At 40.3% G+C, this 16065-nt stretch overlaps 1 protein-coding gene across 2 annotated transcripts in view; it reads right to left on the bottom strand.

The window, feature by feature from the left end:
* HSF2BP (heat shock transcription factor 2 binding protein) overlaps positions 1 to 15628 on the bottom strand; it is a 32214-nt gene extending 16586 nt beyond the window's left edge. The window contains exons 1-5 of one of the 2 annotated variants that reach the window (XM_065744018.1): positions 15496 to 15628; positions 12900 to 13050; positions 9166 to 9269; positions 5096 to 5245; positions 929 to 1067 (exon numbers count right to left, since the gene is read on the bottom strand). In XM_065744018.1, coding sequence (XP_065600090.1) covers positions 929 to 1067; positions 5096 to 5245; positions 9166 to 9269; positions 12900 to 13050; positions 15496 to 15561 — 610 coding nt within the window. In that variant the 5' untranslated portion in view covers positions 15562 to 15628. The remainder of the gene's footprint in view (positions 1 to 928; positions 1068 to 5095; positions 5246 to 9165; positions 9270 to 12899; positions 13051 to 15495) is intronic. The other variant, XM_065744019.1, reaches the window with a different exon arrangement.
* Between the last annotated feature and the right edge of the window lie 437 nt (positions 15629 to 16065).

The raw sequence follows: 16065 nt of genomic DNA, 5'->3' as shown, positions 1-16065 counted from the left end.
CTGCAGGCAGAACACTGTCATCCTCCCCCACATAGGCCATTAAACACTTTATTTCTTCTGACTTCACTTTTGCTATGCTTCTAGAATTTGATCCCACCTTTAGTTGGTACAGCGGTACAACGTGCCACATACACTTCTTATTTCTTTAATGGCACACCATCACCTAAAATCACACGTTCAGAGAAGCCACTAATGTAAGATTCACTTACTGTACAAACAGCCATTGTTTCAGCTGCTTTGCATCACATCATTGTGACACTGACAGCCATTTTGACAGCTGCACTGCTTCAGTTGACATATCTTCATTTCTAATAGCCTTCCAAGTCAAGGGCAGCCATACTGTGGCTCCCTTCAGTTCTGTGACTTCTACCTATTCTCTACCTCTAAAAATAAATATTTAGTGTGGAAGTAATGTTTATTAACTTCTCTTAGGACCATGGAATTGGGGATCTAGCAGATGGCAAAGACAGAATCCATCTAATAACAAAATTCTTACACAACTTCAAAATGCTGAACACGTACCTTAAGATGGTTGCATCATCTGCAGCTAGAACATCTCAAAGACATGAGCATTATCTGTGATTCAGACAGTACACTGCTTGACATTTACAAAGCAAAGTGAATGCAGATGACCAGTAAAAAGAGTACTTGCTTTACTTCAAATTGACCAGAAGTATTAAGAAATCTCAGAACGGAATGGATTTTACACATCACTTACTTAACTGTGTTACACAGAAAGTTCAATTCCTCACAGAGTTGACAATTAAAAAAAACCTGCTAGAACTTTATAAGATTAGAAGTCACCCAAGATACCAACACTGACTAAATACTTGACTTCAAAAAGCTGCAACTGTGGCAGTACATACAGGGCAATAAAGAAATTCCCAATAAATGTGGAATGCTATTTTAAGAGATAACATTAACTTACTTGTTACAATTCCTGCCAACGCTAACACAAACTGATTTTCATCAGAATCCAAATCCTGCTGTTTCACATCTTCACTTAATGACTTCACAAAGCTCTCCATAGTCTGTGCAGTGATAGCAAAAAATCTTGCTGCTTTTCTCTGCAAGCGTGAAGGAAAAAAAAAAAGATTATCCACACTAAAGCAATTATGATTATTAGATGCTACAATAGAACTGGACAAACTGCAAACTTATTAAAGCATCCAGTCACCTCATAAAACAGCCTAAAGTAACAGGTAAACACTAAGCAGTAATTCTCTAACATTTTGAACCGTCATCGCAGGAGAACACAGGTAATGACTCAATACTACATTTATAAAACTATTATTGTATAATTACCTCCTAAAATCTAAATAATATGTATCAAGCAATATGCTTATTCTCAAAACTGAGGTCATTATCTCTTTGCTTTGCAGCAGCTGCAAGGCATTTCATATTCACCTCAACTACAGCCACTTTTGCCAAAAAAGTGACGACAGCTGCCTATCTTAGTGACTTGACATGAATTTCCTAAGAAAATCAAAGAAATGCTCACAGAGAAGTAGGATCTGATTGGATACTAATAAAAGGATTAATGTACTGCTCAGTATAAGATGAAGGACAACTTGCTGGGTAGCTCTTTAGAAAAGGAAATAAAGGTCTCCTGTGGGTCACAGGTCGAATTTAAGCCAATGTCACATAGGAAAGACAATCACTCCAGAATGAGCAAACAGGAGCACAGCTCATAATCATGTTATGCAATTTCCTCTATGCAGCACAAGATCTCAGCTGGAATACCACTCCATTTTGGGGGTGTCTCAGTTGAAGAACAAACCATCCAGTACAAAGCTCAGAGCAGATCAAAGAGCATGGTCAGAGGTGCAGGCAGAACCCACAGAGAGCAACTGAAAGAACGGTTTCTTCTTATTAATAAATGCTGACCTGTAAAACATTGCTGAAGCACTATTTCCCATGGAGGATTCTGTTCTTTCGATCAAAATAGCATAACAGAAAGTGCAGGTTTCCTGGTGTGCTTAATAATTCTACAAGTCATTTCATGAGAACTGAAACCTTGTTGCTTCCTGCAGCAACTCAGTAAAAAAGCCAAACAGTTCAAGAAAGCGCCTACAACTCCCATGGCTTTGTGAAATTGCTCAACTTTGACTCATTTTGCAAAGTGACTGAAAAATTCAGTATTTTATCAAAACTACTGTCCTCACAATACTTAAGATCTACCAATATCATTCATTCCTTTCTCCGCTGCTGCACATGGACCACATCAAAGATGCATTTTGTGAGGAATGCAGCACAGTTCCTGTGGGATGACTCTAACAGTGAAGTTTAGAAGACAGGGTAAGCAAGTGCTCTCTTTCTTCACAAACGAAACTGCAGTCCCAGAATAACAGAAATGAAGGTGTTATGGGGAAAGAGAAGGGGAAAAAAGTACACTCCCTGCTTGCACTGCATGTCCCTTATATACTTGTATGGACAATGTTTCTCAGAGATGGTCATTTTAACATAAGCAGTGACTATAGCTTAAGCAACAAAGGATACAAGAGAAAATGAAGGAAGAAAACTTATTATTGCAGACTAGTGTAAGCTAGTATAAAAGAGCGTATTCATACAAGAACATTATGGAAGAGTAGTAGTAAAAGAGCACTGAGGAAATCAGAAACCAGGCATAATAATTTGCCAGTCCCTTGAGGTGCCACTGGTGTCCTCAGTGCTGAGCCTTCTTTCTCAACACTACTTCACTAGTGGCGAGGTCCCAGATGAGGAAGCAGAGATCAGTCAGGTTTATAAATAGGGAGCGTGATATACTCTGCACAGCCTCTAATTAGCTTGACAGTGTTTTTACAGAACTGAAGAATCTCTCACCCACAGACACTGAGATAAGGACAGGTCTGAGAGCAGCCATTAACGTGCTTGAGCTCAAATGGTGCAGGAAGGTCTTTGCATTCCATGTAACCTCTCAATGAGAAGTTCATCAGTTAACACACAGAAGTGCTGCCATAAAATACAACGCCATTTTTCACCCCTGCAGATAACTGGAGTAGCAGATGACTTTGTGGCATCCAAAATTTCTTACATTGAAGTAAACCTTGATGTTATTCTGAAAGTAAACGTTATGTTTCTGTTTCCACATTAAAGCCCTGTGCTGCAAATATCCATCTGAAGCTTTTTGAAAGACATCTCAAACAACCTCAAGGAAGTTAATTTACTTTGTCCTTGGCACATGCAGGTAGGTGTACTTGAACACTGTCTCCCATGCTGCTGCTCTGGATGTTTCTTTAGGTTCTTTCTGGGAACATTAAGCATCAGCAGAAACACAAGGCATTTCTCCCCCACCACCATGCAAGCTATTCATATTTCACTTGAATTTTGCTGCTCGAGTCTTGACTTGCCCAACCCGCATCAACATGAGTGCTTTATTAGTCACAAATATCATATCAGTCAATCTACATTACAGAGCTGTATAAAAGAGCTCCTTCTATATCTGTGCAGTGATTGAAAAAGCTGAGCATTGTTCCCTAAGGCATGAAGTTATTTTGAATTGATGCCACCCTTCCCCACACACTTAAATATGAGCAATAGTTTGAAAGTGCTCTTCATGTTCTTATACATTTTTGTAGTTCATAGCATCCTCCCCTGAGAAGGTGCTACGAGCAGCACAGCTTGTCCAAAAATAACCCAAACCAACAACTCTGTATGACAATTCTCCATCGTCTTTTAATTACCTGACTCACTGCCAGTTGTAATCTGTGGTTGATACAATGCCATGCAATCTATTCATGTATTTCACAGTAATCTTACTGCAAATCCAGTCACCTTTCTTATCGTTTTACATGCACCACTTAAAGAAAATTATGCTCAAACATGTTCCTTTGACCCTCACCAGAAATGCAGCAGTTCAGTGGGCTCTAATGACTGCTAGGAATTACTACAGCAGAAATACTCTGAATTTCAAATAAACTTAGAAATAAAAGTATGGTATCCTCATAGTTAGGCTTTTGACACAAATTGTCAGTGTATCAATTTAGCTTTTACTTAATGTCATTTAATTTTTATAATGAAGACTGTTTTCAACAAAGCTTCTACTAATTCTACTCTCACTTTCTAGAAAAAGGTCATATACAGCACTGCTAGTGTTTTGTTTGTGGGAAGTGTGCCCTTTCAATACCACTTCACAAGCCAAATGACAATGGTTAGTCACTGAATGATTATCACCTCATACAGTTATAAACTGTCCTGAAAATATAGAATGTGGTTTTATAGGTAAACGGGTACTACAAAGCTCACCCGTAGCTATCAGTTTTTTGTATCTTGAATCTTAAATGCTCAAAAGGTGTCACTCCAAGATACCACGTTGCTGAAAAATCAAGTCAGAAGAAACTGTGACATCAGTTTACTCACCTTCAGTACACCTCTCTCTCATATTGGCTTTGAGAGGACCAAAATTATATTTTATCAGGCTAGTTCTTCTGATTCCTCCTAATTCCATTGGGTGCAGTGAAATTATCTTAGTTTTAATATTAACACTGTCTACAGTTGATGGGTTTTTGTGTGGTTTTTGTTGTTGTTTGTTTTCTTTCTGTTGTTTTCAGTAAGCTACTTGTTCATCTTTAACACTGAAGATTTACTAAGATTCACTAAACTTGAAACAGCTAAGCTCTCTGAACTTCCAGGACTTATGCAAATATCAAGTCAGCACAAGGACTGTATTGAGGTGAAGATTCAAAGGAGTAATGAATCGATGAACGTGTCCTCCTCCCATGGAAACAGCTCCTCCAAGCCTTCTGCTGGCATGAGAATTGCTGCTTGTTTGCTGTATTGTTTTTTTCCTTCTGATATTCAAAGATATTCACATTATGCTAGCTGTAGCCTTGCTTCCAGTTTAACTGTGTGTTGCAGACAACAGGTAACCCTTACGTGCTAACATAAAATGTAATTACTGCATAGCACTTAATATCTCCTGCTCTTCTTACAAGAATATGAATGTTTCCTAAAGAAGATCTGAATCAGGAAACATCTTTGTTGTCCAATTAATCTTTGAAATACATTCCTATGTTAAAATGTGTAACAAAGCGAGGTACTAATTTCAAACATCTACCAACATTACCACCTGTAAGTATTCACCTGCCATACTTACTCCTCTTAGAATGGCTTTAACAGCTTCCTCATTGTTAGATACACCCCACAACAAGGTACATACAGCTGCACCCATTTCTGTGCAATACTCTGCTTGCTGCAGGAGCTGCTGCTTGGCCTCACGCAGGTGTTGCTGGAGATCTAGCTTCTCCTGAAATGACATGAAGAAATTTGGGTTGCACTTCACATCAGCCCAAATATTTCTAGGCTACAGGACAGAGAAAGAAACATCACAGTCATACATATGGAATGGTGTGTGGGGGGGTTGCAAATTCACAGCACTGAGTATAAACTCTGTCTCCTGAGCTATATCCAAGTAGTAAGCATATCACTTAGGCTGACAGTAACCAGAAGCCACTCCACAGGGGCAGGCCAAGTGACCCACTGAGACTGAGCGGCACCTAGAGAAGTCTGATAGGGAAGTCTACTCATCCTAAGGAAATAGCTGTGTATCTCAGAGAGGGAAGAGATTTCTGCATCAGAAGACAGCCTTTCCAGCCACTTTACAAAAGATAAAGGGAAACATCTTACAGAAAGGGAGGGTTCTTTTTTTTTTTTTTTTTCAAACCTTGCTGCCTCCACTAATGTGGTAGTTGCTGCCTACCCCTGTTGGTTCTTCCAAGTTAATTCAATTGGCATAATCCTGAAAAGCAGTGGCAAAAAAAGAGCCCCTAGAAAAACAAGCCTGAAGTTTGGGAGTGTCTTTCCTACTTAGGTCCAGAAAAGCCCATACTCCATTGTGTATCCAACAGCTGAGTGAGGTGCTCAGTGGTCCTTGCCATGGAGTTGAAGAAAGAACAGAGCAATTCAACACAAGCAGGACTCAGTTTCAAACTGTCAGTACTTCTTTCCAGTAAGACAGGAAGCTGGCCAAAAGATGTAACAAGATTACGTATGATTCTACGTCTCACTGGCTTCCCACAAACTGCCACAGGTATAGCAAAACTGCTGCATTTCTCAACCTTGAGCTAGTGCTGGCAGTGAGATGGAGATTGGGATCCCACAGTATGTCAGCTGGGTGGGAACTCTGGTAATGCTGAAGGGTGGTATTAGTGCTGCAGGAAAAGATAAAGGCCTGTCAAGAAAACTAATATTAACTCAGATTAAGAGAGAACCACACATCACATGATGACAAAATAACGGAAGGATCTCACTCTGTCCATTTGGGGGGCATGTGATTTTCAGATTCAGCATGGAAATTATTCTCCTCAGCCCACTCTTCCCTTTTTATCTGGTTATCAGGATGAAGTGGGGGAATGAGAAGGTATCTTTTCTATGTCAATTTGCAAAGTAAGTAAACACAGCACAACCTTCAATTATGCACTCCCATCAAGACTTTAAAGTACATATCTTGCCATTTTAGAGGCTTTCAGTTTGGAAAGAAAAGTCGACTGAAAATACATAACGTAGAATCAACCAGTACAAGGTTGTTTGTCTGCTTATCATCAATCACCTGTCTAGCCCCCTGTATCATATATGACAGTCAGAACTGAATTGCTTTATCATGCTGCAAATGGAACACACAGAGAACTATTTAGAACGTTCAAATGAAATGTATCAAGCAGACTGAAGCACATATTTTCTTTCCATAGTTTCCCTCACCTTATGGCTTAATACATGCAAAAGACTGAACCTTGCTGCTGATTCCCTAGGCATAAAGCATCAGGAAAATTGTCTCCTTTCTTAATTCTTTGATCAGTTTCAGGTGAGTTCGACAAATTTTATCTTTTACATAACTCACTGCTGGAATTCTCAACTACTCTGCCACCACGTGCATCAACAAAATGTCTACAAGCATCTTCCTGTCCATCTCCTATATTATCCCTATCTTTCTTTCCCCTGTACTGTCCATAGATAAATGTATATTTTAATGATTTTATTGGCATTTTGCATGGGGATGCTAACGCTAAATAGCAAGACAAAGCTCTGCCATTACCACATAGCTAGATTCCCCAACAAGGATGCAAAGCCACAACAGGGAACACCACAGTTGTGCATAGATCAAAAACAATATCAGAACAAAGGTATGAAGCAAGTATAACAAAACAGAACATTCAGGAGCCAGGAAGATAAATGGAGCCTGCAAAAGCAAACAACCTGAGAGATACTCCTGAGAGTTCACATCATGAAACAATCACTGTGCTATGCAACACCACCACCTTCAGGAAATGGTCAAGACACAAGAATACAGCAGCGCTTAAGCAACTAACTACAAAAAGACAGACAAAGGAGGCATTAGCCAAGAACAACACGTGCACTTCAAGTTTTGTGCAGGTTCAGGAAGCAGTACAATTCCCTCATCAGCAATGCAGCATTGCAAAGCAGCTTTGGAAAACAGAATGTTTATTTGTGGTCCCCTCAGAAAAGGGCACCGCCAGAATAAGGCACTTTTAACATTCATTTCAGTGAATCATTTCCTTTTCCTTCAGAAAATATATATGTAAAAATAATTCTGGAACTATACACAAGGATACATAGAACAGCAAGCAAATTTAAAGCACCATGCAAAGTTATTAGTGTGATAAAATATCACACATACGTACACCATCTTCTTTCATCCCCAAAGAGCTAATGGATTTCATAATATACATAAACACTGTCCACTCAAATATAATTCTGTAACGAGCAACAGGAGCCATTTAGACAACTGGTATATATTGCACAACAGCAAAGATATGAAGAGCTTTGATCAGGAACACCAAAACATCCATAACTCTTAGTTAAGTACCCATGCTTCAACTAGAAGTTTCAACCAAAAGAAATCACTGACCTAAGTCACTTTCCATTCATTATTTTTTAACATTAATGTGTACAAAAGGTGGGTCCCTCCTTTTATCCGAAGCAGCAACACTATTAAATCCTATTGAGATTTCAACCTGGATGCCTAAACAACTCAGCACAGCAAAACTGCAATAGCTATCCCAGCAGATAGAAAAGTACCCAAACAGACAGCTATCCCACCGTGTGAGCTTTCATCCAGACAGCTACTACATTCATACCAAACCTCACACCAGAATGACTTGTCCACACAGACTTGTCTCAACTTTTCACTTATTTCTAACTTCTGTAGACTTGTCTGTCTTTGTCCAGCTCTCCACCTGGCAGATCCTAATTGCAGAAACCCAACAAAACAAGCTTCTGCTAAATTCACAGTTCCAAGGAAATGAGTTTTTAAAGCAAATAACCACCACTGCTTCACAACTCCCTCTCAAAAATTAACCACCAATCTACGTAATCTTCTGTGAAGTCTTCTGGACTCTAATACCTGCAGTCTGAGAGACCATGGTCTTTGTTATTCCTCCACAGTTAAGAATTTCCCTCTTATAATCACTAAATACAGCATTGACATAGCAAAAGAAGCCCTGTAATTCCATCTCAACTCACAGCTGCGTTTGGCAATTGGATCAATAGGTGCTTTGTGAAAGATCTTAAAGCTAAACACAGATACACAGCTTAAAAAAAAAATAAATGAGAAGCCAGCATCATCATTGCTCACACTCTCCTGTTTTCCTCTCTGAAAATATATTACAGTTGCATTGAATTGTAAAGAGTGGATTTTGTAAAACACTTTTTCAATGCCAGTTACACCACAATCCTGCCCAACACCCAATGCTTCAGCATGTTACTATGTATTTATAAAGAGCTAGTGGGTAATTTTAAACATTACAAAGACCAGAAAGAGCCTCATCAAAATGCCCCATACAACTGCAACTCACACAACAAGGAAGCTAGAGAGATCCACACATCTACGTAAGAGTTATGTATGTACATAGGAGACTGTTAGCTGTCCACTTATTGGTATCAAATACTGCTTGGGTATCATGTTGAATTATATTTTATCTAGTTACAACATTAACCTTTTTGATCTAGAAACACCAAAGCCTCAGAAAAAAAAAAATCAAACTTTAAGTAAGTGATTTACATATCACCTGACCACACAAATAGAAACCCCAGCCTGCTTTCCATGCTGATGATGTTTTTTTGTGACACGAACATGGAAAACCACTTGCTCCCACTTTTGTTCTCAAAACTTAAGCCATACAGATATCACTGCACTGACAGCAGGTATACCTTCTTCTCCCTCATGCAATCTGCCTGGGCTGCTTCCAGGCGGGCTCTGAAGTGCTCACAATCCATTTTCAGCTGCTCTATTTCCTCCTCCTTTTTCTCCATGCCTGTGACAGAATAAATTAGATAAATGAAATAATAAGTTACAGCCAACTGGCTTGCACTGAAGAAAAACAAATCCACTAAGTGATGTGTTTGAGAGATGCTATACATCTGCTTGTGTTAGACCACCTCCTAGTGGCTGAATTCGTATTTAGCATCTTGCCACGTGTTAACAGGTCTTAAGAAACAGCCCTACACGTATGAGGCTTCCGATTTAAAACAGGGAAATACAGGAAATAAGTAAAAATCTAAGAAAAAGAACACCAAGGTCATTCAAAAGTGATTGTTTCAATGTAGAATGCACAAATCGTGTGGATAATAGGAATGCTATGCCACTACCTCAAATATTTTAAATTAACATTTATAAAGCATTAGAAGCCATTTGCCAGTGACAACCCAGTTTACCAACCACTCCTGTGAAATTGAATCTGACTTGTCACACTGCATACTATATGTGCATTTCACACTGCAATTCAGCTGCAGGTCAGAAATCAAGTTTCAAATATTACGCTATTTTCTACTTCACTTCAATAATGTATTCAATGATAATTAAATAATATAAAAAATACCAAGAATTAAACAGCAATTACATTCTTATATTGCAAATATTACAAGATACTCATGTCTGTTTAAGAAAAAAAAACTTTGAAGCATTTTTTGAACAATTATTGCATTTATATATATTGAATATATTTTACTTCAAAAAAACACGGTTCCAACAATTCAGTTTCATCATGGAAAAAGAGGAAATACATTTATGCAGTTTCAGAAAGTAACATCCAAACATTATCTATGCTAAATTTTGCAAGCTTAAAAATAAGCTATGACCACTTGAAGCACCACATCCTTGATCAGGAATGTTGTTTATAGCTTAGCACACTTATTTCTTTTCAATTCTTTTCAACCTACAGCTCAAAGGAAACTAATAAAGATGAACTGGGGGATGGATTAATTAAGCTCTTGAGGAACTATTCAAGTTAGTTATATGAAATGTTCCCTCCCTCCACAGAGTCCAGTCCCACATATCTCTTACTTTGTGAATGTGGATCTTAAGCATCTGCCAGAGTTCAAGAAGAGACAGTGCTTTCAGACATACGGTCTGATTTTTGAGTGCTCCCGTGTGGAGCCAGGAGCTCAACTTGATGATCCTTACTGGTCCCTTCCAACTCAGAATGTTCTATGATTCCATGACATAAAGACATATCAAGTCTGACATGGGCATACTCTGCCTATCAGTGGCAGACCAAGAACCTCCTCATCCTTGCCAGGTAGGCACACCCAGTGAAACCAACTCCAAGCTCTCTATCTGAGTATATATTGGCAGTGACAGGAGACACAGGAAAATGCTGCACACCTCACTGTTATTCTTCCTGCAACCAAGACCGAGGCAGGAGAAAAGGAATGGTATTAACTATTGTCTGTAAATAAAGCACTACATGCTGTCTTTTGAGGACCTCCAGATTGAAGGTGAAGTATTAACCTCTAAGGTATTGTGATGGCTTATGTCAAAGGAAACTAACATTAGGCCCATCCTATAAGGGAAGGAAAAAAAAAAAAAGGTAGTACTGTAAGTTGATGAAAACAGACCTACTTCCAGCTATGTCTCATTCCTGGAATCTCCACTCGTTGCATCCAGTCAAATCTTCCAGGTGTAGTCTGAAGTGAATTCAAGTTGGATGTACTAGTCCCAACACTTGACATTTCCTCCACATATAGCAGTTGAATGAGCACTAGATATTTTTCTGACATTAAACACCACAGCTGTTCTGCTCAATCCCTGCAAACTGCAGTCCTGAACACACAGAGGAAACCTGACAGATTCTTCCACTGTCTGCAAGTCCCAAATCCTTGATAAGAAAGCTCCTTCCATCCTGGGACTAAAATCCTGAGGTTCAGACTGTCTACCTTGAACAATGAAGAAGTAGTACTCACTATCAACCTGGATGAGCAAAAAATACAAAATGAGTCCCTATACAAACAGAGAATAGATAACACTATCACTGTAACAGTAAATATGATGCTGGGAAGAAGTGACATTTTTCCCTGAGAGCAACAGCATACTCAGAAGCAGAAGGAGGCACTGGGTATGACAAAAGAAAAGGCATACAATTCTAGTGGGCTCATTCTCCTCCTTGCTATAGGTCACACTAGGCTATTTTCTGGAAGAGAAGTCTACACTCAAAGCTCTCGAAAGCAGAGAACTGAATACAATTACAATGAATGCCAACAAGTGATGGGATTTCAATTCTACTGATCCAAACACTAGATCAGTGTTAAATACAGTGGGCTAAATCTCACTGAATAGGTGTATAATAATTCAGAAACCTTGCTGAATCTGTTTTTCTTAAGTTCCCGGAGCCAAACGCTCTTTCTGAATAGGGCAGTAAGAAGAAAATGGACCTTTCTTTTGAAACAAAAATTATGCCAGCAAAAGCCTTAGTGAAAACTACAACAGCAGCACAAATGTAGTGTCAGTTGCACTGTTGCTAGTTCAGATCTCGGATACCACCAGTGGGATACTCCCATAGCAAATAGGTATCCTATTGACCTAGTTATTCAAGTAATACAGCAATTTCAGAGCTTCTTGAAGCTATTCGAGACATCAGTCTCACAACTGAACAACAAGAGGTGTTTAAAGTTTCTGACTAAAGCCCAGATTATAAACCAATTTATGTTTACACTAGCTAGAAAACTGTGGTAGATGCTGAAAGCCTAGAGATGTACAAATCAGCCACAGGCCTCTGTGACAGTCACGTGGAAAATCACCTCAAGCAGCTGCCAGGAGAGTCCTTGAAGTTTTACACACCAACATCCATAGATCTTACTTAGAGACCAGCACCAGACAGCTCACTATTTTAAGACTGAGGACTGCCAACAGCTGCAATGGGGTTCTTGTGACATCTCATTTTTTGTGAGCTACATGTTCGACAGCTTCCTTTCAGTGTACCTTATTCCATGTTGCTGTCACTACAGATGTGAGAGCAGAATAGAGTAGTAAAAATCACCACCACTTAACACGTCCAGCTGCAGAGGAAAACAGTAGCAGAAGCCTGCAAGTAATCAAGCCACAACATTAACTGGAAGAAAAGTGTACATCTCCACAAAGGAGACAAGATAATTTACAGATTTATTTCAGGGATTCCTCCAAAGTGCCTACAGAGTAATGGCAAGCCAGCAAAACATCTGGAAGAAAGTCTTGATATCAATGCATCAATAACACAAAACTGCAGCTAGAATGCTCTGATAGGTCTCCCTGATGCCTGGCACAAGGAGCATAAGAGAGATTCTGCAGCTGACCACCGATAAAATTACATAAAAGAAGGATGTGACAGGGTGAGAATGCTGAATGTTTAAGGCAACAGTCCAGGATACAAGGGACTCTCGCCAACAGGAGATCCTTCCCCAGTGGTGGTCAGCCCTTAAATGGGGTCTGGGAGAGGTGGAGTCAGACTGCACCCCTTCCGGTCACACAGTGCATTGCCTTCACCTGTGCTCCTGCGGCTGACTCAGTGCTCACCTCAGCTGATCCAGCAGTGCTTCAGGCCCTGATTCAACAGTTCCCATACAGTGGGCAAAACAGCTCGATCTGAGTAGTTGGCAGAAACTATCTCAGTTTACAACATGACACCACTCACTTGATTCAATAGCATCCACTTGCTGGATCATCCACACAATATCACCATCAAGTATCTTGGGTAAGAAATCCTGCAATTGCATAACCTCAGTTGTCAGCCTTTCCAAATCCCTCCTTCTTACTTGGACAAAGTCCTCATTGATTTCATCCTTCTGAAATGGAAAACAAACAACAAAAGAAAACAACCACCAACATAAGAACAAACAAGAATCCCACAAAACAACACTGTTACTGCTTTGAAGTACTCTTCTGCTTGCGTCCTTCCTCTCAACAATGTTGTTCTGCACTACATCAATTCAGAAATTCATAACTTTATTTTAAGAGAACTATCGAGTAATAATTTAAAACGAGTCACTGGGACAGAAAGTCTATGAGTGTAATCTAATTTTTGCCACTCTGGCCTAAAGTAAATCATATCATCTCTTCACATCTGTTTTTTCACCTAAAATGTGTGCAGTGTATTTCAGAATACTGTAAGAATTAACATTTGCATGTCTGAAAATGTGAACAACTATATATATGCAAAGCTACTGTTTAGAAACTGTTGTAAAACATACACGTAATTCCATTTTTTAATTAACTCAAATATTTGCAAGATCCTTGGTCATCTAAATAAATTTGTTTGTTTTCAGAATAATTCACTTTTTGTGAGAAGCAAAAACTATTTGTAATCCAATCCCACATAAAAGTAATTCAATCCCAAATCAACACAAGAAAAAGGGGTGGATGCCCCATCTCTTGAGATGCTCAAGGTCAGTCTAGATCAGACTCTGAGCAACCTGAAGTAGATGTGGGCGCCCCTGTTCATTGCAGGGGAGCTTGACTAGATGACCTTTAAAGTTCCCTTCTAACTAAAATGATTCTATGAAATATATTCACTCATTCCTTCTGGTGCCAAGCTACTGCTAAGAAATAACTTCAATTCCACAGTCCAAAAGAATGTGTATTGATCCTAAAATGATACCAAGATTTACTGAATAATAAACTATCAAACTCCAGTTTCTGATGTATTTTGGTATGCACATTGCTGCATCTTAAAGATGCTACACACTGACACAGAAGGCTTAGCTTGCTTTTTGTAAATCATTAATGATCTAGTATACTTTCACAAAGCAAAAATGACATTTCCAAGCAGTTTAAATTGTAGGGAATGATGCAGATCTCAGAAATTGAGACACTTTATATACTGTATCACCTTCTTTCAGACAGATAAGTGTACTAGAGAATAAAAGAAAACAGTGCCTAAAGGCACAAAGCCATCCCGACAGCCATCTCAAGTCCAGTCACGAGATAAACTGAGGTCATTATGGAATCACAGATTCATTAAGGTTGGAAAAGTCCACTAAGATCACCTACTCCAACCATAAATCCATCATTACCATGCTTGCTAACCATGGCCCTCAATACCGCAAATACCCTTTCCTTGAACATCTTCAGGGACAGTGACTGCACCACCTCCCTAGGCAGCCTGTGCTACTGCCTCACTGCTCTTTCTGAGAAGAAATTGCTCCTAATATCCAACCTGAACCTCTCCTGGCACAAGTTTGAAGCCATTCCCCCTTGTCCTGTCACTATTATCTGGGAGAAGAGCCCCATCTCACCACATCCTCCTTTCAGGTGGCTGTAGAGAGCAGTAAGATCTCCCTTGAGCCTCCTCCAGACTGAATAATCCTAATTCCCACAGCCACTCCCCATCAGACTTGTGCTCCAGACCACTCACAGCTTCATTGCCCTTCTCTGGGCACGTACCAGGGCTTCAATGTTTTTCCTGTAGCTGAGGGTCCCAAAACTGAATACAGTACTTAAGTTATGACCTCACCAGAGCTGGGTACAGGGGGGTCATCACCTCCCTGCTCCTTCTGGCTGCACTATTTCTGATACAATTTAGGATGCCACTGGTCTTCTTGGCCACCTGGGCACACAGCAGGCTCATGTTCAGGTGGCTGTCAAGTAACATTCCCAGATCTTTTTCCTGAGAAGTCTTCCAGCCACTCTGCCCAACACTGCAGTATTGCTTGAGGTTATTGTGGCCAAAGTGCAGGACCCAGCAGTTGGCCTTGTTGAGCCTCATCCCACTGATCCAGCCTGTCCACGTTACTCCATAGGGTCTTCCTACCCTCTAGCAGATCCACATTCCCTCCCAGCTTGGTAGCATCTGCAAACTTATTGAGGATGCACTGAATTCCCTCATCCAGATCATCAGTAAAGATAGGAAATGGGGCTGGCCACAGCACTGACTCCTGAGGAACTCTGCTAGCTACCAGCAACTGGAATTAACTCTACTAACTGTCAATAAAAAGATGGAGGAAGGTTCTTAACTTGCAGTTGCATTTAGGAAGCCTTTATGGGAAAGTTAGCATGATCAAGCCCCTCCACAATACAGTACACAGAAAAGCAACTCCTTTTAGTATCAAAAGCATTCACAGAGGAGCACCAGATAAACGCTTCCAGTCAGACAGGAAAGCCAGAAACACAGTTCACTAACGTCCAAAATTACAAAGCAAAGCACGGCACAGCCGTAAAAAACCACACAGTTTGCTCCCAGAGGCCAAACCCACACAAAACCCACCACCGAGCTTTGAAACGCGGGGCCGTACCTCCCTGCAAACCACAGACCCTCGCGCTACCTCCACACAAAAACCAGATTTTATTTTTTCACCCATCACCTCCCCAAGCACCGCAGCCTTCAGCTGCAACTTTCCACGGGCAGAGATAAGCCCTCAGGCGGGAAGGGGATGGGAGGGCGGAGGGCGGGAAGGAGGGCGGGAAAGTGACTACGCCACTGCCCTGAGGGAGGGGCTGCGGTAGGGGAGGGCGTTTTGTCATTTACGGCGAATAAAAACGCCTTTAGGCACTGTGAAACATGTAAAGGTGATTCGTGTCAAAGATAAAAAGTCAAAGCTGCTGACACAATACCTTCAGACTGGCATTAATTCCAATTGGTATACAAAGTTACTTAAAGGAGTAAAATGTCCTTGTGAGACGTGGAAGGATAGAACTTTATCTACATTTCAAACACCAGTCTTGTGTAACAAAAAGCGTATTCCTCACACCAAGGGGTGAAACTAACACAGACCTTGGAAGATTAGCCTGGAATGCACCAAGAGATGGGGCCAGTGGCCCTTTTCGGGGTACTTAGCTTGGGGAAGCTAATCCCTGGAAAAGGA

The sequence above is a fragment of the Cyrtonyx montezumae genome, unplaced genomic scaffold (assembly GCF_038088225.1).
Source record: "Cyrtonyx montezumae isolate F1298 unplaced genomic scaffold, pur_monq_1.0 scaffold_3, whole genome shotgun sequence".
Classification (NCBI taxonomy): Eukaryota; Metazoa; Chordata; class Aves; order Galliformes; family Odontophoridae; genus Cyrtonyx; species Cyrtonyx montezumae.
The sequence above is the reverse complement of the archived record's forward strand: the minus strand, read 5'-3'. Positions and strand labels throughout refer to the sequence as shown.